This window comes from Neomonachus schauinslandi, chromosome 1, assembly GCF_002201575.2.
Source record: "Neomonachus schauinslandi chromosome 1, ASM220157v2, whole genome shotgun sequence".
NCBI lineage: Eukaryota > Metazoa > Chordata > Mammalia > Carnivora > Phocidae > Neomonachus > Neomonachus schauinslandi.
This window is the reverse complement of record NC_058403.1, coordinates 51299021-51320702: the sequence shown is the minus strand read 5'-3', so window position 1 is coordinate 51320702 and position 21682 is coordinate 51299021. Positions and strand designations below refer to the sequence as shown.

The 21682-nt window shown below is 35.8% G+C and overlaps 1 protein-coding gene across 4 annotated transcripts in view; it reads left to right on the top strand.

Annotated features, from left to right (window-relative positions):
* CBLB (Cbl proto-oncogene B) overlaps positions 1-21682 on the top strand; it is a 222459-nt gene that overhangs the window by 132591 nt on the left and 68186 nt on the right. For all 4 annotated transcript variants that reach the window (XM_021692313.1, XM_021692316.1, XM_021692315.1 and 1 more), the window contains one exon: positions 9348-9551. In XM_021692313.1, the coding sequence (XP_021547988.1) occupies positions 9348-9551 (204 nt within the window). The remainder of the gene's footprint in view (positions 1-9347; positions 9552-21682) is intronic.

Here is a 21682-nt window from a genome sequence, read left to right as displayed (position 1 = left end):
AAGGCTGTGTTGTTAATCCTTTGTCCCTTACATCACCACAACTTTTCTGTATATTACTGTGCATTCTCCAAATAGTACAGTTCCTCTTGACAGTGGCTGATCAGTTCCCTGATTCACTTCATGATTTTTCGTATTGGTCTAATGACCTTATGTAAAGACATGCCCAATCATATTTGTAAATTGTTAACCTTCGCTTTTTTTTTCCTTATTACTCTGAAGTACTTCTCAGTTTTACTTTTAGAAATTGAGGAAGTGCGTAAATTACCAAGCACTGAAAACTTAGTCTTTGAGTAAAATTTCAGGAGAAGGTCATTATAAAGTAGTGGTTTACTAAGTGAAGGAGTAAGCAAAAAATGACAAATGCAAAAATACTCAGAAGGTTGAAATACAAATCACACTTCTGCTATTAGCAAATAATGTTATTATTTTAATGTGTTCAAAGAATTTTGCATATAGGTTAATGAAAAATGTTCAAAAGCATTATTTCAGCATTATTTTTTAATTCCTCCCACACAAGACAGGTTGCAGTTAATAAATATTCTTCTGATACATTTTGTATATGTCCCTGTAAACTCTTACCTCATTGTATTTGTATTGTAAACATACATATTTACCTGTTTCTCTTCAAGAACCTAGTTTGGAATCCCTCTCTTCTAGCATGCCACCTGCCTCCACAGTGGTAGGTACTCAGTAAATATTTATGGACTGTATGCTAGATAGTGTAAAGACAAGAAGACTCAAGATTACATTAAAAAGATGCTAAATAGATAGATAAATTGTTGATATTGTAGATCAGATGTTTTAGTTCTCTTCATTTTTCTTTTAAAATGTACCTGTGATTTAAAAAAAAAAAAGTACCTATGATTTTTTTCAAAGACCTTTTATTATGCTCAAGATCTGAGAATAAATTCTAAGAATTTTAAACCTAAGATCCATTTGTTCCATTCAGTAGCTGCTGGATGATTCCCTTCAACTTTTCACATTTTGATTTTGTCCACTTATTTTTGAGCCACATTATTTTACTTTTATCGCTTGCAATAATACTGGCAGTAAGCTAGAGGCAGTAAAACTGAGTTTCTCTTTATTACTTTTTTACACCAATAAGCATTGCATGGTGATCCCTGGTTCAAGTTTTCTCTACCCTGAAGAAAACTGTTCTTAGGCCAAGGTTTGCAAATTCCAAAGTGATATTCCATAGTCTTTCTAATTCACTCGGATCTTAGTAGTTAAAGGAAGCATCAGCTTTTGAACATTTCCACTTTGGGATAACATGAATATTTCTACCTTTACATATAGATTTCACAAAGTGGTGCTTCCTGCCAACCAACAGTTCCGTTTTGGCTGTTTTCATATAATATGAATAGCAGTGTTTGACAATCATTTAAGCATGTTATTGCAAAATGCCCTTGTTACTTAATAAAAGTAAAATTCTTATAAAGTTAATCCAGTTAAAATGCAGTTGACAAACCATAGATATACTAAAAGCCTCACATCATGGCCTTGATAAGCTGCTCACAGGACTTCACCTAATCCATGGTGAATATGAGAAGTAAAAGAACAATTATTGAACATTTCCATAGTTCTGCAGGATATTGTCAAAGATTGTATCTAAACTTGTAAATGCAGTGGGAAACTTTGTATGACTCTGAAGTCTGGATATGATGCCACATAGCAATATGTCTCTCTTTTTCAATGTTCTCTTTATTCAAACTGGCACAGAGCTAGAGTCCTTATTTTCTGACTTTAAAACCATTATTTTTGCTTTATATGCTTGTTTATTTTTTCTATAGAGAAAAAGTTGTTTTCAAACTTAATTAGGCATAGGGATCATTTGTTACTTTACTTGGTGGGAGCAGATATGGATTGTTTTATCCATCATTCTACAACGTCTCAAATCCATTTACTTATCCATATATTTAGGAAACATTCCTGGGCAGCTGCTGTGTCCCAGGTTCTGTACTAATCTCTGAGCTAGGAAGAACACCATTAAGACCCAGGCCTGACCCTCCAGAAGTTAAAATTAAATATGAAAGTTTTATAAAGGGGCATGTATTAATAATCATTACTTAAAATGAACATCCTGTTATCCTTCAAATTTAATTATGGATTCGAGACATCTTTTGTTACTTTCTACTACTTTGGTTGGGCATGCTGATTGGAAAAGGATTTTAAAGGTTGCACGTCTGCCAAGAAGCTCTGATAAATCAGTCAGAGTCCAGGAGGAAAGAAATATTAAACCCTGACCATAAAACATTATGTGTTCAGCCAGTGTGCATTTTTAGCAAGTCATTCTTCACCAACTTTTCCTTCCACTTGTTGCCCTACTTTGGTTTAATTGAATTCATTGGAAACTGAAATTTTATGTAATTAACGGAAACCCTAAGAAATGCATAGTAGCCGTGTCAGTTAGCTGTTCGGCAAGTGGTTACCCTTTCATTTCTGTCATAATAGCCCATTAGTCATGCCTCTCAAGAGGTGTCAGATACTTTTTTCTCCTTCTGAAACATCTGTGTTATTTAATAAATTGAATAAGCAAGCCAGAGTTTGCGCAGAATACGAAATAAGTTGAATAATCACCTCTCTGGAGACATTCTTTGAAGCAGTATCACTCTGGGTGTGACATTCCTGTTCTATCCTTGGCAATAAAACTCGCAGTTTCTTTCACTTCTTCACTATTCCACAAAACATTTTTCTTTTTCTTTTTCTTTTTTTTAAATTTTATTTATTTATTTGAGCCAGAGAGAATGAGAGAGAGAGAGCAGGAGAGGGAGGAGGGCCAGAGGGAGAAGCAGACTCCCTGCTGAGCAGGGAGCCCGATGCGGGACTCGATCCCGGGACTCCAGGATCATGACCTGAGCCGAAGGCAGTCGCTTAACCAACTGAGCCACCCAGGCGCCCCACAAAACATTTTTCTTAACAAAACATTTTTCTTCTGCATCCAGAACTCCTCCACATCTTTTTGTAGTAGCATATTGCACAGCCGTGATGGTGCAGGCTTAACCACACGAGGTGTAAAGTGAGGAACTGTTTTCATACTGTGTTCCCCTCACCCCCCAGGAATCTAGAATGTGGCTTCCGAGCTTACGAATGGCACAAATTCTAAACTGTATTCTTTACATCTTCTTTTCAAAATAAAAATGGATATACATATGTCAATTGGATATGCAGCCTTGTTTTGAATTACTGCCAAGGACTTTAATTCAGTCAAAAATAAAATTAATTTCTTCCTGTGATTATTTCTTCTGCATCTTTTCCCAAATGATTTAAAAGAAAGATATCTGGAATGTTCAAAATAAAATTTCACAAAGTCATTAGATGAAAATCAGTAAGGCCCTGATTTTTTTTTTAAAGATTTTATTTGTTTATTTGTCAGAGAGAGAAAGAGCACAAGCAGGGGGAGCATCAGGCAGAGTTGGAGAAGCAGGCTTCCTGCTGAGCAGGGAGCCTGATGTGGGACTCGATCCTAGGACCCCGGGATCATGACCTGAGCCAAAGGCAGATGCTTAGCCAACTGAGCCACTCAGGTGTCCCAAGCTCTGATTTTAATGTGAAATATGATTTAAGAGATTTATGGATGTCCCGTATTTAGAGAGCACCATTTGGGGAAAAATGTGTAAGAGAGGCAGACGCTTAGCCAACTGAGCCACTCAGGTGTCCCGAGCTCTGATTTTAATGTGAAATATGATTTAAGAGATTTATGGATGTCCGTATTTAGAGAGCACCATAGGAGATAAATGTGTAAGAGAGGTGAGAAACCAGCTCACATCATCACATTTAAGGCACAAAGAAATAATCTTTTACTGTATCTTCCCTCAAAAGCAACCAACCTTCACATTCTAGCCTCAGTGAAATTTTTTAACCTTAGTACTACAAATAAGAAGATTATATTTGCCTTTAAGATAGTTATAAATTGGTATTTCTGTCCTTGGTGACACATTGTGTCTTTTTGTATAAATGAGATGAAATAAAATGTTGGGAGCTCCTGTTTCACTTTGGGAGTAATGTAGGGGCTACCAGAGTCATCCAAAAATGTTACAATTATTTCATGAATGACAGTGATGACAATAGGAATGAAAAAGAGGAGAAAAAAATCTGGTGGAGCAGATGCTTGACTGTGTTAAATTCGGGCTGACTGTATTGTGATGTGCCTGGACAGTAGCAGGTATTGGCACTTGGGAAAGGTTTTTGGTTGGCTCTAACAGAGGCCATCCATAGGTGTTTTAAAAGTTGACTCCATTAAATAAAGCATCTTTAGAATGCAAGTGCATAAACTTCATGCATTAACATTTTAAATTGGGCTCTAGCAGCAAATATTTCAAAAGCTTTTACTATGTAAAAAATATATCCCAAGGAATACTCTAATTACTAGGACAAGTTTTTCATCTTCCTATTAAAAGCTGCAACTTTTCAATTAGAGCAAACGATATTTATTGATTATAGTAGTTTATTTAATTTTGAAATTTGTGATTTGAACAAAATACTTTTTTTTCATTTTTGAATGATCAGTATTAGACAGCTGTTTTTAAACTTTTATTTTAACCTAGGTTATGAATCTGATATTGAGGAACCACTACATCCTTATGTTACAGTGTAGGATAGTGGTAGGCTAGTGATGGAATGACTAGGCTCATGAGGCCTCCTGGATGTAATTTCCTGCTCACTACTGCTCAGTTTCATGACCTCCATCAAATTATGTCAACTCTCCACTCTCTAATGGGTGAAAGGGGGATAATAATGGTACCTACCTCATAGGGTTAAATTAGTTAATATATGGGTAGTGCTTACAATAGTGCCTGAAATTTTAGTTAGTATTTTTCCTAATGGTAGTAACTGATAGTATCACTTAAAGCTGTCTCCTATTTCTGATATTCTTAATTTATAAACAGTGGTGATTCTGTGGTTTTAGAATTGTATGCATTTCATTATAAGATAGGAATTCTTGTGGATATGTGAATTATTTTCAGATGCTAAGGCAGGTTTCCTCAGTTATCTGATTATATTTCTTTGCTTTTGAAATTATTTTTATAGTAATTATGCCACAGTTTGCAAGCACTTTGAAAGCTTTGAATTAATTTATCTTTATCTGTGAAATACCCCTTAAACTGTACATTCCCTCATTATGCCCTACAAATAAGATGAAATGGCTTACCCAGTGTCACACAGCTGTAATTGGTAGGTGTGGGATTCTGATTCACGTGTCCTGATTCACAATGTCTGTGCTCTTCTGATTTGCTGTTTTTGTGGGCCTCACAAATTAAAACTAGAAGAATCTAGATTCACCAACATCTTCTTTACCTTGCTCCTCATAAAAGAGCACCAAAACCAACCATCTCTTTCTAAGGTTACCATTAACTATCCTCATTCATTGTTTTAACAAGAAGTTATTGAATTTCTGTAGGAAATATTGTGCTCTGAAAATGCTTAGTGTGGACCCGATTTATTCTCAGTATAGGTGTGTATTTTTCCAGTTATTTACTTATTTATAATTGTTCCATGCTTTACAGAAATGATTTATGGTAACTTCAAATCTATGTGAAATATAGCAAAGTAATATAAATTAGAAGTCACTGATACAGAAAGCACATAGATACACACACAGTAAAAAATATAAAATACACTCCAAAATGAGACTCAGGAAGTCCTAGTTATTTTTCAGGGTTCTCCACGTATATTGAATAGATGGGAAGCCATGAAGTGATTAACCTTAAAGTGTGACCTTTAATAATAATCATCCTGAGAGCAAATAAATTGTACTATATATAATGTGTATCTTAAAAAGAAATTAAAGAAGCTATTTAAGAGGTAATATCCATCTGAACAATATTTAAGCAGAAAGAATATAGAAGCTGACCCATTGCAAGATGATGATGATGATGATGATGATGATATGATACTGATATTTATTTGGATTTTTATGTAGCATGTGACTGGGGACTGGACAATTTGGGAAGTTAAAGAATTTTTTTTTTCTATTTTTCAGTCAAGTGTTAATTTGTTCTCAGGTTACCTAAAGTTATGTTTATGTTTAATATCATTAACAGTATTAATGGTTGGCATATGAGTCTGAATTATTTTGTCATGAGCATATTACATAGTTTAGTTTCAGATGAGTGTAGTATTCACTGATAACTTCTGTATCTTTGGTTTGGAAGGATTTCTTATTCGAGGAAGTAAAATCTACTGAATCAATTAGAACGGATGGAGTCCCAAGTACTTCCTCTTAACATTCTCAGGATGTGAATATGTTGAGGACTGGGAAAGGAATTATTTATTGGTCTTTGTTCTTTATTAACATATGTTCCTTGATCTTGCATTAAGTATATGTTGACGGAAACATTATGTTAATTATTGAGTCACAATCCTGATGAGTTATATGTCTGTTGAAGACATTCTTCATGTGTATTCAATCAACCATCTGACAGAACTAGAGCAGAGTACCAAAGTGGCATTCGAGAATTTATGCTTAAACTTAATTTGCATATGGCAGTAGTCAGTTTACAGAGACAGTGATGGGTAAAGTCATATTTGAGTAAATACCATTAGGGAGACAGATTCAGTGGGATCCATGTCTGCAAATCAAAGTGTGTGTACATTGCAACTCAGGCTTTTGGGGAGGATTTTTTGTTGTTGTTATTAATTTAGTGAGTCATGTGAACTCTCAACAGAGATAAAGCTAAACAGAAAATATGCTCTCTGATCCAAATTCCTAAAACCCACAACTCTAACATACATCAGTAATTTGTACAGTATTAAACTTTCAGATAGCAGAGATGGAGAAAAACTAACTTCAGTTATAGATGCACTATTCCTAGTCTTTTCCTTGGTGCCATCAAGATGCTATTATTGCCCTTCCCCTCTTCCCTTTTCCAAACTCATCTTTCCAGTTACCTTCTCTCATGAAATGGATGGCATAAACTGGAAGTCATCCTTAACCAAGAAAAGATAGCAAATTGGCCTTGGAAGTTCTAAGAGAAGCTTTTATAGCTGAATACCGTGACTTAAACATTCCAGGCACTGTGCTAAAAAAATACTGACTTTAATGTTTTAGATAAAATTAGATAACTAATTTTTAGTTAACGGTAATTATACTTTAGTTAGGTCTTAAATGATTTTCTGTTTTTAGATACACATACGAAAACATTTATAGGTAAGATGTGCTTCAAAATAAGCCAAGGGTGGAGGGAGCAAGTAAAGGTATCAATGAAACAAGACTGGACAGGAATTGATAATTGTTAAAGTTGGGTGCGTACAGATTCATTACACTTTTCTCTCTGCTTCTGCATATGTTTGAAATTTTCTATAATTTTTTTAAATGTATGAATGAATGATGTGTCTACTTAGAGCCCAGAGTACTACTTTCCATCCTTCGTGCATTGAAGACACCCAGGGAACATCAGCTCTTTCCCATCTTGCTCTTATATATCAGATATACTATCTTTGAAATTATTTCACGTAGATCTGTAAGAAAATGCTATCACAGGCACAGAATATGGATCCCTTTTGACTGTAATGATAAGGGGATTTTATCTAGATGATAACCTATGTCGACAGTGCACTTGGCATTTAATGTTCTTGTTATCAAAAGACGGGAGAAAGGTTTAGCTTTCCTTAAATGTTTACTCCCGTGTTAGGAAATGTTAATGTCATACAAAAGAATTAAGTTTTAGTTTTATCATCTGTAAAATGATGGCACAAAATCTTTAAGTTGCCTTGAAGCCCACCAACGTAAACATATGTAGCAGTAAACATCAAAAGATTTTCTATCAGCCTGCCTGTATTTCTCCACACCACCTTAGTTCACCTAGTTTACCATCCCAAGTTTCTTTCCCAAATTATCTAACAGTAGATGTATAAGGGAATGTTGTGTTTTCTTTTCATTAACTAGTGCGAAGAGCATTTGTTTTTCTTTTTTTGACAATATGTATGGCAAAAGGAGATGTTCACTTTGTTCATCTGAGTGATATTTGGGAAAGAATAACCAGCGACCACAGGCTCTGCCTGAGTGGATGCCCAGCAATTGTCCAGAGAGGGAAGAGCAGAAGTGTTATTCCACTGCTGGTCAGAGCATCAGTGTAGGGCTTGCAGATAACCAGTTTCCCATCATACCAAGTGGGTGGGACAGTCTTGAGTTAAGTACTAAATGGTTCTTTTAAAGATGTTAGCTCTCTTTGCATCCCTTGTCTCATCTCTAAAATGGTTTTAATTCATTCCATTTCTGCCTTAAAATGATTTTATGCTTTTTACTATTTTTTAAATAACACACGATTAAAATTAGGGTAAAATGCAGAAACAAATATGGTGGTGAGTATCATATACCATCTACTCTAGAAGGCAGCATTATGTGCAGGATGAGGAAACAATCTTGTTCTATTTCCTTGCCAATTGTGAGTTTTGAGAAATGGAATTGGTAGACAAAACCTTTAATAATTACCAATAAATGAGTTTCTGGCCTAAAAGTATTACACAAATCTTTTTGCAGTATCTAGTTTGGAAGCAAGATGAGGGGTAAAATTTAATATTTCACCTGGTGTTATATTCCAAATGAGCTGGGTCAGAATGATAGGCTCTCAGGACAGTTGATGGTTCCTAGATGTCAATTTACTTTATTTTTTTCCCACTGATTATAAAAACAAGATTTTAAAATACCTAGGCAATTAAATGGAAATATTTAGCCATAGTTATATGCACAGGAACTTTTCCAGAATGGCTTGTTTAATTGATACTACTACTTTATTTATAATGAATTTTTTTCAAAATGTCCTTTCTTTTTTTTAAAGTATTTTTGTTAAGATTTTATTTATTTACATGAGAGAGAGAGAAAGCAGAGGGAGAGGGAGAAGCAGGCTCCCCACTGAGCAAGGAGCCAAATGCGGGGCTCCATCCCAGGACCTCAGGATCATGACTCGAGCCGGAGGCAGAGGCTCAACCGACTGAGCCACCCAGGTGTCCTCAAAATGTCCTTTTTATAGAATGTTTCACTAGCACTGGAGCCTTTTGGTAAAGGGGGAAATGATTCAATTTCCATTTTTCTATAGAACTCTCAAGTTTTGATACATTACAATTGTAAGTGAACATTCAGGAAAATAAAGTTAGGCTCCTTTTCTTTGGCAAATCAAACTTTTTTTAGTTTTTCTTTGAAAATGTGAGATACTGAACATTTATCATATATTTTGTTGGCTCTCTGTTCTGCTCTATTACTTCTTCAAGACAGATCTTCCTTCACTCTTACTTCCTACCCTAAAACCTCTTGTTTGCAACTTCTTCTTATAGTTGAAGAACATTGGCCCCTCAGCACTGTTTTATTTGAACAAAGACCAATCACATTTTTTTTGTTGTTGTTTGTGCAGGAGTCGGACGGCCAGGGCTGTCCCTTCTGTCGCTGTGAAATAAAAGGAACAGAGCCCATAATCGTGGACCCCTTTGATCCAAGAGATGAAGGTTCCAGGTGCTGTAGCATCATCGACCCCTTTGGAATGCCCATGCTGGACCTGGATGATGATGATGACCGAGAGGAGTCCTTGATGATGAATCGGTTGGCAAATGTTCGAAAGGTAAAATGATAAAGCACAGGTTTCATCAGGCTGGTGTGGGGGCATGAGAAAGGACTGATGCTGTCACAGATGGGCTATGACTCAGTTGATTTGGGTTTGGGAAAGAAAGGTGGAAGAATCAAAAGGAAGGGGAGGACCTGATTAATGTTGACAGGCTGATGAAATCCTAGACTGAGAAAGAACTAATGTCTCTACTCCAAGTACTCTCGCTGGTTTTAAACTTCAAAATGAGAGATGGTGAGAGCTTTCCTATAGAATTAAACATTGTCTAAGACTGGCAAGAGCAGATCTGTGGAGAAAAAATTAAGAAAAATTAAGAAAATGAAGAAAAAATTAAGACAAAATATGAAAATTGGAAATGATGAAACTGAATAAAAACAGTCTTTGTTGAAGTCTAAAGGAAGTATCTGTTCGAGTTATTTTCTTACCAGGAAAACCAGCCTTCCATTTGGCTATTGAGAAGTCACATAAGATTTACCTTTGTGAATTTACCATAGTGTGGGCTTTGCTTATCAAAATTACTGACTCAGAAAATTGACTTTGTCAATTTACTGAGAATGGATGCTGCTGCCCAGTTGGAGTAGCTAAGCTCACAAAAGACTAGTCAATGAACTAGAATGCCAACTGAATAATTTACAAGCCAGAAATATAATGATTAAGAGAACTGGACTCTTAGATATCAGGTTATTCTGTGTACAGAAAAGATACATGAAATTTGGATTACACTCAGAAGTTCTGAAGGTGCCCTGTCCCAGCCCTCCTCCTGACTCGTGGCAGACAGGGCTAATCAATCATGGCACTCATCCCCGCTGAGGTCACAGCCTTATAGAACCTCCACTGCAATTCATTAGGACTTGGCAGGTAACGTGAAACCTATTTGCCATCTAGGTGGAGTGATAATAACGTGTAATGGCATCAGATTGTTTGCATCTGTCTCTGTGAGAGGGAAACCCTTGGTGCAGGAAACAGATGAGGCGTTTATTTGGTTTACTCCTTCTTGAGGATATCAAAATTTATCTCATGGGCTCCTGTATTTTCTATATTTCAGCATTCCATGCTCAACAAAGATGGATGCCCTTGGTATTTTTCACATGTGCAGATATGTCACCATCACCAGCATGGCTCCTCTGACATTATCAGTCTGAGATTATTTCTACTCTTCAGCTCATTAATTTTTCATGAATGCCATAATTTAACTCTCAGAGAAACTACTCTTGATTCTACCCCTGAATCCTGACAACTTAGTTTTGAAGCATGTAATTCCTTTGACCCAAGAGATGGAAGGAAGGAAGTAGTCGTTCCTCAGTATCTTTTATATGAGCAAAGCTTTTTTTTTTTGCGTATTTTATCCTCTCAACAACTTGCAGAGGTAAATATTCTTCTCATGCTTCAGATAAGGAAGTGAGGCGCAGACTACATATGTCACTTGCTGCGTTAGTAGGTTGTAGAGACCAGATTCTAACTTACGTTTTCTGGATAATAGTGGTATGTCCCAAACCACATGCATAGCTCCCTCCCATGCTGAGTCATAAAATGGTTTCTACTAAGTCAGATTATAGAGCGTATGCTAGAACATTCCTCATGCAGTATTATTAATTTTAATATAATAGTAACAGTGATGATTTCAGTGACAGGGCACTGTTCTGGGTTCTTCAATCCTTGATCTCATCTGATTATTTCACCAACCCAATGAAGAAGCTACTGTTACTGTCCTACATGTATTACAAAGGATGAAACTGAGGAAGAGGTGAAATAGCTTGCCTAAGACCCCAGTACTACTCTATAGCAGAACCAATACTTTATTCCAGATCTTCCTAACTTCAAAAGTCCAGCTGTGAGCCATTACCCAATATGCCTGTTTTGCCCTCTATGCAACAGGTCACACACATTGTACTTGATAGAGCGTAACTACCTGTCCTCTGAAGGTCTTTTCAGTTCTATAATATAATGTATATCATGAATAATGACTGACCCCCAATACAATTTTAACCAGAAGTTAAAAATAATTTAAATTTGATCTGTTGATAAAAACATAAAATTCTAAAAATATTTATGCCCTATAAAAATATTTACACCCACACCTCCCTAACGGGTCACCAAAAACCCAAACAAAATTAAGTTGTGACCTGCCAATTGATACATAATGACTATTAAATCTGTTTTCCGGTATACTAGCCATATTTGGCTAATTCAAATGTAAATTTAAAATAATTAAAGTTTAATAAGATGTTCTTGAGTGCCATTGAACATATTTTAAATGCTCAATAGCCACTTGTGTCTAGTGGCTACCTATTGACCTGTACAGATATAGAACATTTTCGATAGGTATTGAGATATCTATTATTGATATAATAGAAATATCTATTCTCCAATAGATAATTCTGTTGGACAGAGCTTTCTTAGATCATCCTTGTAGGCTCTTATCGGAAGAAGCTAGGTCTTGATGCAAAAGACCTTTCCTTTTAATTTGATAATGTAATGGTCTTAGCTTGGCCTGGATATTTGACAGTGATCTAGCATTGGAATCAGCAAGCTGTGGCCTGTTTTTCTTGGTTTTTCTGTGAGCTACGAATGATTTTACATTTTATAAGTCTATATATTTAAATGAGCTTATAAGTACCTACATAATTTCCTTGATTTTTTATTTATTTATTTATTTGTTTGTTTGTTTGTTTATTTGTTTGTTTATCCATCTTGGCTTGGCTTGCAAATCCTAAAATATTTACTATCTAGCCCTTTAAAAAAAGATTGCAAGACTCAGGTCTAGGACACAGCAAGCATATAAAGAATGTTTATTGAATGCATGGATAATAGGGAATAACAGAAAAGCCGTTAAGAAACATACAGCAGTTCAAGTAGTTCACATGACCTAGGAGGTAATGTTTCCTAGTTAGGAGAAAGGCATTTCACTTTTCTTTACTAAATGGATTTTCTTCTTTCAGTGATTGATGTCAGGGGAGGAGAGTGGGGTCTTAAGAGGAATTCTTTCAAGAACTCTATATCCTTTAACGGCTTGCGGGTAACAGTAGCTGCCCTCCAGGAGTTTAGGGAAAGTTGCCATCTTGGTCTGTTTCCTACTGAAGTATGTTGAAGCTTGAGCCCTGCTCAGCAGTGGCCCCGACAACCGAAGGGAATCACTGGTGACCTAAGGTGCGCAGCAGAATGTTCAGGGCGACTCTCGTGGTCTACCCACCTCTTCTCACCCACTCACAAGACCGGGCATGTTCTGTTCTCCCTGGCACACTGGGGAGCTTTCTGTCCAGGTTGCTGAGAGGTTTTTATACTGGTCTTCTTTTTAGTTTACCAAGAGAAGACTGGTGGTCTCAGATATTCATTGTTCCGAAGTCCCCCCCCCTTCAGCGGCTTAGTTGGCAGTCCCCGGGGTCATTTCCTAAAGCGCCACTGCAGATTTCTCTCCTTCCCTCTGGCAGTTGTGAGATATTGGAGAAATTTAAACAACTCATAATTATTTGTTTGTAAGGTGAGGAATCATATTTCAACTAAATGTCTTCATGTGCACTTATCTGCTTCTAGTCAATTAAACAGATTGTAAATTTTATAATATTTCATAAATCCCTGCCACTTAACTTTCAGTAAAACCTCAATTTTAGTGTAGATTGAAGCATCATTTCTCTCTAATTGGGAAAAACGTTGCTATGACATTATGTTCTCATAACACTTTATATTTACCTCTGTCTCAGGAGTTACACGAGATTGTTTTGTTTTATTTAGAGGACCGCCTTCTCCATTAGACTATTAATTCTTAAGGCCAGTGTCAATGTCTTCTTTCTTTTTGTGTTTTCCTGGTATGTAAACACACGCAGTAAATATTTATTAAGTGAAATAATAAATGGACATGCATGCTCACATGCTCTTTGAAATCGGTGACCTGATCTAACACATCTTTCTTTATTCCAAACTGAAGACTGAATATAAATGTACAAAATATCAAATTATAGATTCTATTCAGTTCTAACAGCTGAGGTTATAAACAAATATCACACTGTCATTTTGACACAATAGCTCTTCTACCTGAATCTTCTTCCTCTCTGTTTTTTCATTCTTTTGCCTCATTCACTCATTCAGTCACTCATTCATTCATTCATTCGTTCGTTCAACTTCCAGAGTGATTGTAAGTCACTGTCCAGTGGAATGATTCAGTTTTCTTCTATCTGCTATTTCAAATACTCCTCTTTCTCCTGTTTATGAGCAGGTTGACGACTATATTGTGAACTAATTTTTGCCTGTCTTAAGCATATCGCATTCTTTAAATTAGTAATGCTTCTATCATAGCATGGAGGACTGGGCTGTTTGTATATTCCTGTTACCATGGTGATATCCTGTAGCTGGAGTTTATAAATAGTTGCATACTGAACATATAGAATATCTTATTGTTTCTTTTATAAATATATTAATGCTAATCTTACAGAAACAAACAGAATGTATAAATCTACAATACAGCATATGGGTTACCATCCTAGAAATAGTCTGTTTTATGTTTTTAACTAGAAGATGTTTTAGATTTTGCTTGAAATTTTACCTCTGCCTGAGTTCTCAAGCTGTCAGAATTTCTAGGATAATTGGATCTCAGTGAGTCCTCAGAGGAAGTCTAGGGTGTGATTGGTAAGATCATGTCCTTCTCTCTGATTTCAGTCAGATCAGAGCTAAGAAAAGGTGTCTATTGCCAGTCAGAGAGTTTTGTTTCATTTTGTTAAAGGTGTAAGGAATCTTAAGAGTTCCTCAGCAATTATGTTGATAGAACATAGTTTTCACCCGATACGTAAAATTACAAACAAAATAAAGATTTGCATTCAAAAATGAAAATGTTGACAGACTGACCAAGTATATGAACTGAAATAATTCTTTAGGTCTTAACTGTTACATTTTCTTGAAACCATATTTAAAATTTTAATGAATGGCCATGTAAAGAGAAATACAGGTGTGACGAGGGATCAAGGGAGTCATTCTTTTATCCTTTTTGGACATTCTCCTAATGTTGCCATCATCGGTTAAAATACATATTACTAATTAAAAACTTCATATATTACCTAATTCTTGCTTGTCCCAATAATAATGTGTGAGGAAAGAACCCATGGTATTCCTGATCCTGAGGAAAGAGTTCATGTGCACACATCAGCATCTTTAGGAAAATGTTGCTTTTTTAATGTGACTTAGGTTCCAGCCACAGATCTCAGGTCTACGTGGGAGTAGTAAAGATAAAACTTACAACAAAAATGAAATACAAAAATAACAATAGACATTCAAAATATAGGACATGGCTCTCAACTGCAGGCCTGTCTACCTCCTGAAGGTATTCAGAAATATGTGAGGACATTTTGATTTTCACGGTGACTCAGGGATGGGAGAAACCTGTGGCAGTTAGTGGCCGGTGGTATTAGACCTCCAGCAAGCCATGGAATGGTCCCACCCAGGAAGAATTATTCTGCTCACATGCCAGAAGTCCTCACCGCCCCCACTGGGCGGTGTGGGTAGTTCTGGGTGACAGTAGCCATGCAAAGTCAACAGGTTCCTTTCATTTAACTTCATTCTGTTTACTGATTTTCCTAGAGCTCTCCCTGCAAAACAGTAGCGGTTTTTTTTTATATCAGTATGGGATTAACCGAGGGAAAATCTGCCTTGTCCAAGGGCTGTAAGAAGTTATAGGTGACTGCAGAGACATTACAGATTCCTTTAAAATGGTTTGTATAATGAGTAGTTTAGGAGAAGCAAGCACTTCAACACATGTACCTCATTTGAGTCGGCCTCCTTGTGGTACGTAGACTGGAGCCCAGACGCTGTGCCTTGCTCTCCTAGCCCTGGCCCTTCTTTTCCTTCCCAGAGACTTACAAAGTGCCTAACACACAGTATGTCACTGAGAAGAGGTTCTTTGGTTTTCTTTTGTTTTCTTTTAACTGAATGATTGGTAGTGACACTGAAGAACAGTTCTCTTAAGGTCCCTGGAGTCCAGCATCCTGGGTTTATGTTCTACTTAATCTCAATGTGCCTTCCATTGGTTAGTTAACCCCCTGTGCCTCAGTGACCTCTTCTGTGAAACCCTACTCAGAGTAAATGAGTTAATATGTATAAAGCCGTTGGAGCAGTGCTGGTACATAGTGAATGTTAAGTATTAGCTGTTACTAACATTATTTTGTAGAATGTTATTTAAGACGAGATACTGCTGTGCTTCTGAGAATTAAATATCAGTATTTTTGAGATGTCTGTGGAAAGTTTTTTTTTTTTTTCTCTTAGCTGCTGTTAGCTATCATTATTTAGAAAGAACTAGACACCAAAACTGTGTTGGTTTGGCAAGCAGTTGATTGCATTTCTTTGCTATATTAATATCTACATCGTTATGATTTCATGGCATGGCCACAATAAAATAATTTATCATAAAATCATCCTTTAGGTTTAAAACTCAAAGAAAATGCGAAGTTGCCATCATTTCAGCTGAAATACTATTTTAAACACTAAATAATTTAGATAAGCTTATAATAGTCTTGTTTTCCACATAAGTAAATTGAAATAATTAAGTAGTCTCTAAAGTACAGTGAAGAGCTACAGTAACTAAATAGTAATTGTTTGTTGTTCAAACCAGCTGTACCTGGTATTTTGCAAAGCAGTGTGGGTTTCACATGAGGGCATTTTTCAGAGACTGAAGTTTATTCCTTTAATCCCCAGAATGTTCTTGTTTCTCAGCCATTTTTATGGAAATATTTCTGAACTATATGTCACCCTTCCCTGACTTTTCAAAATTGGTTATGCAGCTGAGTGAATCAAAGGGCATAAGAAGCCACTACAATCAGCCTGAGGTACTTCTTGAAGCTTATATTTGCTATGAGATTTCGGGGGGGGGGGGGTTGCACAAAGAGAGGAGAGCCATACATTTAAATTAAAATCACATATAATATTTGGATCAGGATGCAAAATTCATACAGATGTTTAAAGTAAAATATAAACTTCAAAGAAATTTCAGGGCTATGGAGGCTGGTCCCAAGCCAGGGGATTAGGTCCTCAAAACAGAAATTTCCAGGGGAAGCAGCATAGGTCAGCGTAGTTAACAGTGCTTAAGTTTTAATGGAGCGGCGTCTCTGAGGTTACTTCACTTGTCAGGCTGTTTGCACTTCTTTAAATGTGCAATTTTATCAACCACCTCCCCGTCAAACCTCAGGGAAGGCAACTCCCTCCGCTCAGTAGCTCTCCAAGGTTAAGTTTCTAACCCTTTACCTGTTCTTCACTGCTTCTAATTTGTAGTTTCTAAAAATTTCTGGAAGTTGTTAGTGGAATGTAAACAATAATAATAATTTAAAATAGTGCACCTCATTTTATACACAAATCAAATACCTGTATGCTTAGTGAGGTAACAAGGTGCCTTACATTATGTTCTTATAGAAAAAAATGCAGCAGAAAATTTCCCCCTCTTTAGAGGGCTTTTTTTTGGGGCGGGGAGGCTGGTTGTTTTTTTGTTTTGTTTCATTTCTGTATTTTAGACTTTTAGAGTGGTTTTATTTATTTATTTTTTTCTCATTAAACATTTGTTTTAATGGGTCTCAAAATTCTGTGACAGATTTTTGGTCAAGTTGTTTCCATTAAAAAGTACTGATTTTAAAAACTAATAACTTAAAACTGCCACACACACACACAAAAACCAAATGGTCCACAAAAACATTCTCCTTTCCTTCTGAAGGTTTTATGATGCATTGTTATCATTAACCAGTCTTTTACTATTAAACTTAAATGGCCAATTGACACAAACAGTTCTGAGACCGTTCTTCCACCACTGATTAAGACTGGGGTGGCAGGTATTGGGGATAATATTCATTTAGCCTTCTGAGCTTTCTGGGCAGACTTGGTGACCTTGCCAGCTCCAGCTGCCTTCTTGTCCACTGCTTTGATGACACCCACAGCAACCGTCTGTCTTACGGCAAAAGTGAAGGGAATGTACAGATTTCTCACATACCCCGTCCCCATACATGTGTAGTAGCTTCCCCCATGATCAACATCCCCCATCAGAGGGGCACATTTGTTACAATTGATGAACGTACATTGATACATCATTATCACCCAGAGTCCATGGTTTCCATTAGGGTTCACTTTTGGTGTTATACATGGCTACGGTTTTGGACAAATGTATAATGACACATTTCCACTATAATAGTATCATGCAGAATATTTTCACTGCCCTAAAAATCCTCTGTGCTCTACCTTTTCTAGAATGTCATATAGCTGGAATCATACATAACATACTTTCTCAGATTGGTTTCTTTCAATGAGTAATATACACTTATAGTAGGTTTAGTTTTCTAAGACCATGAAACTGTCTTCCAAAGTGGCTGTATCGTTTTATATTCACACTAGCAATGAATAAGAGTTCCCGTTGCTCCACATCCTCTCCTGCATTTAGTGTTGTCAGTGTCCTTGATTTGGACCATCAAAGAAGTATATAGTGGTATCTCATTGTTTTAATTTACATTTCCCTGATGATATATGATGAGGAGCATCTTTTCTATATGCTTATTTGGCATTGGTATATCTTTGGTGAAGTCTCTGTGATGGTATTTGGCCCATTTTTTAATCCAGTCATTTTCTTATTGTTGGGTTTTAACAGTTTTTTGTATATTTTGGATAACAGTCCTTTACAGATGTGTCTTTTCCAAATATTGTCTCCTAGTTTGTAGCTTGTCTTTTTATTCTCTTGATGGTTTTTTATACAGAGCAGAAATTTTTAATTTTAGTGATGTCTAATGTAACCAGTTATTTCTCTCATGGATCACGCCTTTGGTGTTGCATCTAGAAAGTGATCGCCAAACCCAAGGTCATCTTTATTTCTCCTATTTATCTTCTAGGGGTTTTATTAACTGTTGTGAATGAAGGTATAAAGTCTTTGTCTATTTTTTTTTTTTTTGCATGTGGATGTGCATTTGATTCAGCACCATTTGTTGAAAAGACTGTCTGCTCCACTGTATTACCTTTGCTTTTTTGTCACAGATTAGTTGACTGTTTTTATGTGGGTCTATTTCTGGCTCTTCATTATGGTCCATTGAAGTATTTGGCTACTTTTTTGACAATTCCACAGAGCCTTGATTGCTGTAGCTTTATAGTAAGTGTTGAAGTCAGGTAGTGTCAGTCCTCCAATTTTGTTCTTCTTCAGTATCATGTTGGTTTATTTGTGGTCTTTTGTCTCAATATAAACTTATAGAAGGTTGACGATACAAACAAAATAACTTGCCAGGATTTTGATTGGAATTGCATTGAATCTGTAGATCAAATTGGGAGGACTCTTCTCTTTTACTCTCAGTTTCTCCCTAAATTGCTACAGATTAAAGCTTCTGGCAGTAGGACTGTGGATAAGCAGGGCATGATTCTATTGCTTTTACATCACATTCCTCATATAAGTTTTATTACCTAAAAAAAAAATGGTACAGGTATTCCAAAATAGATAACATAAGTCATAATTGCATATGGATCAGTGCATGTGTGTGTGATAAATGTTTTTGTAATGGATACCCTCAGAATAATATTCAGTATAGGCTGTTCTTTAAAAGACTCTAGGTTTTATGTTCACAAATTAACATGAGAAAATAACCAAAAGGATAGTTAGCAGCAAGGAAACTATACTTAAAATATTATATTTTAATGATAAAAGTTTTCTTAGTGTCCTTCATTAATTTTCCTGCATTTAGGGAAAAACATTGACCTTCTAAGAGTCCTTCTCATCATCCTTATACTATGTGGATCTACCTTGTTCAGTTATGAAAATTCATTAAGTAAAAATCTTGTTAGAAATATTATAAAATTGACTTTGATTATCTTTGGGATTGTCAGTACTCTCATCTTATTAGTAATTGGAGAGGTTTTCTCTTGTCCTGTTTTTAATAATAGCCTGGCTGGGTTTGAGGTTTCTTACCAAATGTTTTGCCATTTCCATAATAATGGATCTTATTAAAGGTTTTATAAAATTGCTCTTGAAAAGGTGTGGATAAAATGAAGAGTGACTAAAATAGAATGAATCCCCGACTATTATTGGTAATTGCTGAGCATCCTGAGATGGGCTTTTGACTACTTTACTTCTTGGGCCTTTTCTCTCAGGATTTTCTGTTAAAATTGCAAATTTGGATTTCCCTATTCATTATGGTGGTCATTAGCATCCTATTCTGAGTGCTAAAGAATTCTGTAAAGTTTGTTAGAGAAATAAAGAATAGCATTTATTCATTTCAGGAAGCAGAGGGCTAGGAAAAATTGGTAAGTATGCAGACATAAAAGAATCAGATGTGGTCTTTAAATTTCTAGAGCACCAGGATTCCAATTTGTTAAAGACGTACTCATCACTACCAGTATTAAAGAACTTAGGAGAAATTGTTAAGATAGATGAATATGCTGGTATGATGGTAATACAGGCAGGAGTTAAGGTGCTCAGCTTTTGTTTTTGAAAGGAGCTGAAATGAAAAAAGATAATTTATTCTAAAGTTTTGAAAGCAAGTGTAATAGGAGAAAAAAGTGAGAATTACCCAAAATCAAGATAAAGGAATGAAATTATAAAAATCAACCATTCTGTAATGTGCAAGGATGGTTCCATCTTTCCCAACTCTTGTAGTTGCATTTATGTAAATGGTTGTTTTATATTGTGTAGTAAATTCTGTACAGTTAATTCCATGTTCATATCCCACTTCCTATACTTAACTAGTTAATTTTTCCATAGCTTTCCATTTCTTTATCCTAACTTAATAGAGTAGACAGATAAAGATGGAGTGACCAAGAAAGGACTCCATTTAAGGCAGTGGCAGAATGGACATGATCTTTTGAAGTATCCCTTGATTACTATGCCTTCTTATTACACTAATTAGATTTTATTTATTCATTAGGAGATTAAAACCAGAAGAACAGAGCTAAAGTCTCTACCATAAAATAATGAAGAAAATAAATTAAACTGGGAAAAAAATATTTATAGTAATTATATCATAACAGAGGTTCACTATCCTAATAAATCGTTCATACCAATCAATGAGGGGTACCTAAGAGAATATAATATAGATAACGAGACAAAGAACATGCAAAGCCAGTAAGCGGAAGAAGAAATACACATGGCAAAAAAATGTTACATTCTTTTCTAATTATTAAAGCAGTTCAAAGTGAAACATCAGCATGTGCTACTAAAATGCCAGTCAAATATCGAAGTAAACAAATCCAAAACTAAAAATACTTTATGCTTTTGAGGTTTGTGCAGTGGTAACCATCACACATAACTGGTAGAAGAATAAATTATTTTTACCATCTGGACAGAAAAGGTCTTATGCATATTCATAAACTTTTACCTAGTTTAGTTATGAGCCTATTATCCTATGCTCAAAACATTCTGTGATTCTGCCCTTAAAAATTAAAATGCATGTCAATTATAGTCAAATAAAAAGTTTTTTTAATTAAATAAAGTCAAAGTCTGTACAAAAAATTTAAAATGTGTATGACCAAAGACTTTTTTATTTATTACTTTACAATAGAAAAAAATTGAGAATAGCCCAAGTGTTCATGGCAGGAAATAATTATGTAAATGTTCATATATCCATATAATTCACCCTTTAAAATTATATTCATGAGGAATGTTTAATGGCAGCTAGAATTCTTTTGCTATAGTACTGTTAGCCAATATAGAGTAGATTAAAAATGTGTATATGTGATTAGGAAACATCACCAATGGCTGTGTGTACATGTCCTCAAAAGCTCTTTATATTTTCCTATAATTCCAAATTTTGTGTAGTGAATTATGTTCTTTAAAATGAGAAAAAAAAATGGAACGGTGAACGGTGTGTCTCCTTGAAGACACAAGGAGATGAGCATAAAAATCAATACAACTTATTTATTATGGTGAACAGTTTGACAACATACATATTCCTAAACCTGTTAACTTCTGCTTTACTACTTTTGCTCTTATTATTTATTTCTATATTTAAGATGCTCTCCAGATCAATATGAAAAAAATAAAAATTTATCGGGGCACCTGGGTGGCTCAGTCGTTAAGCGTCTGCCTTTGGCTCAGGTCATGATCCCGGGGTCCTGGAATCGAGCCCCACATTGGGCTCCATGCTCGGCAGGAAGCCTGGTTCTCCCTCCCCCGCTCCCCCTGCTTGTGTTTCGGCTGT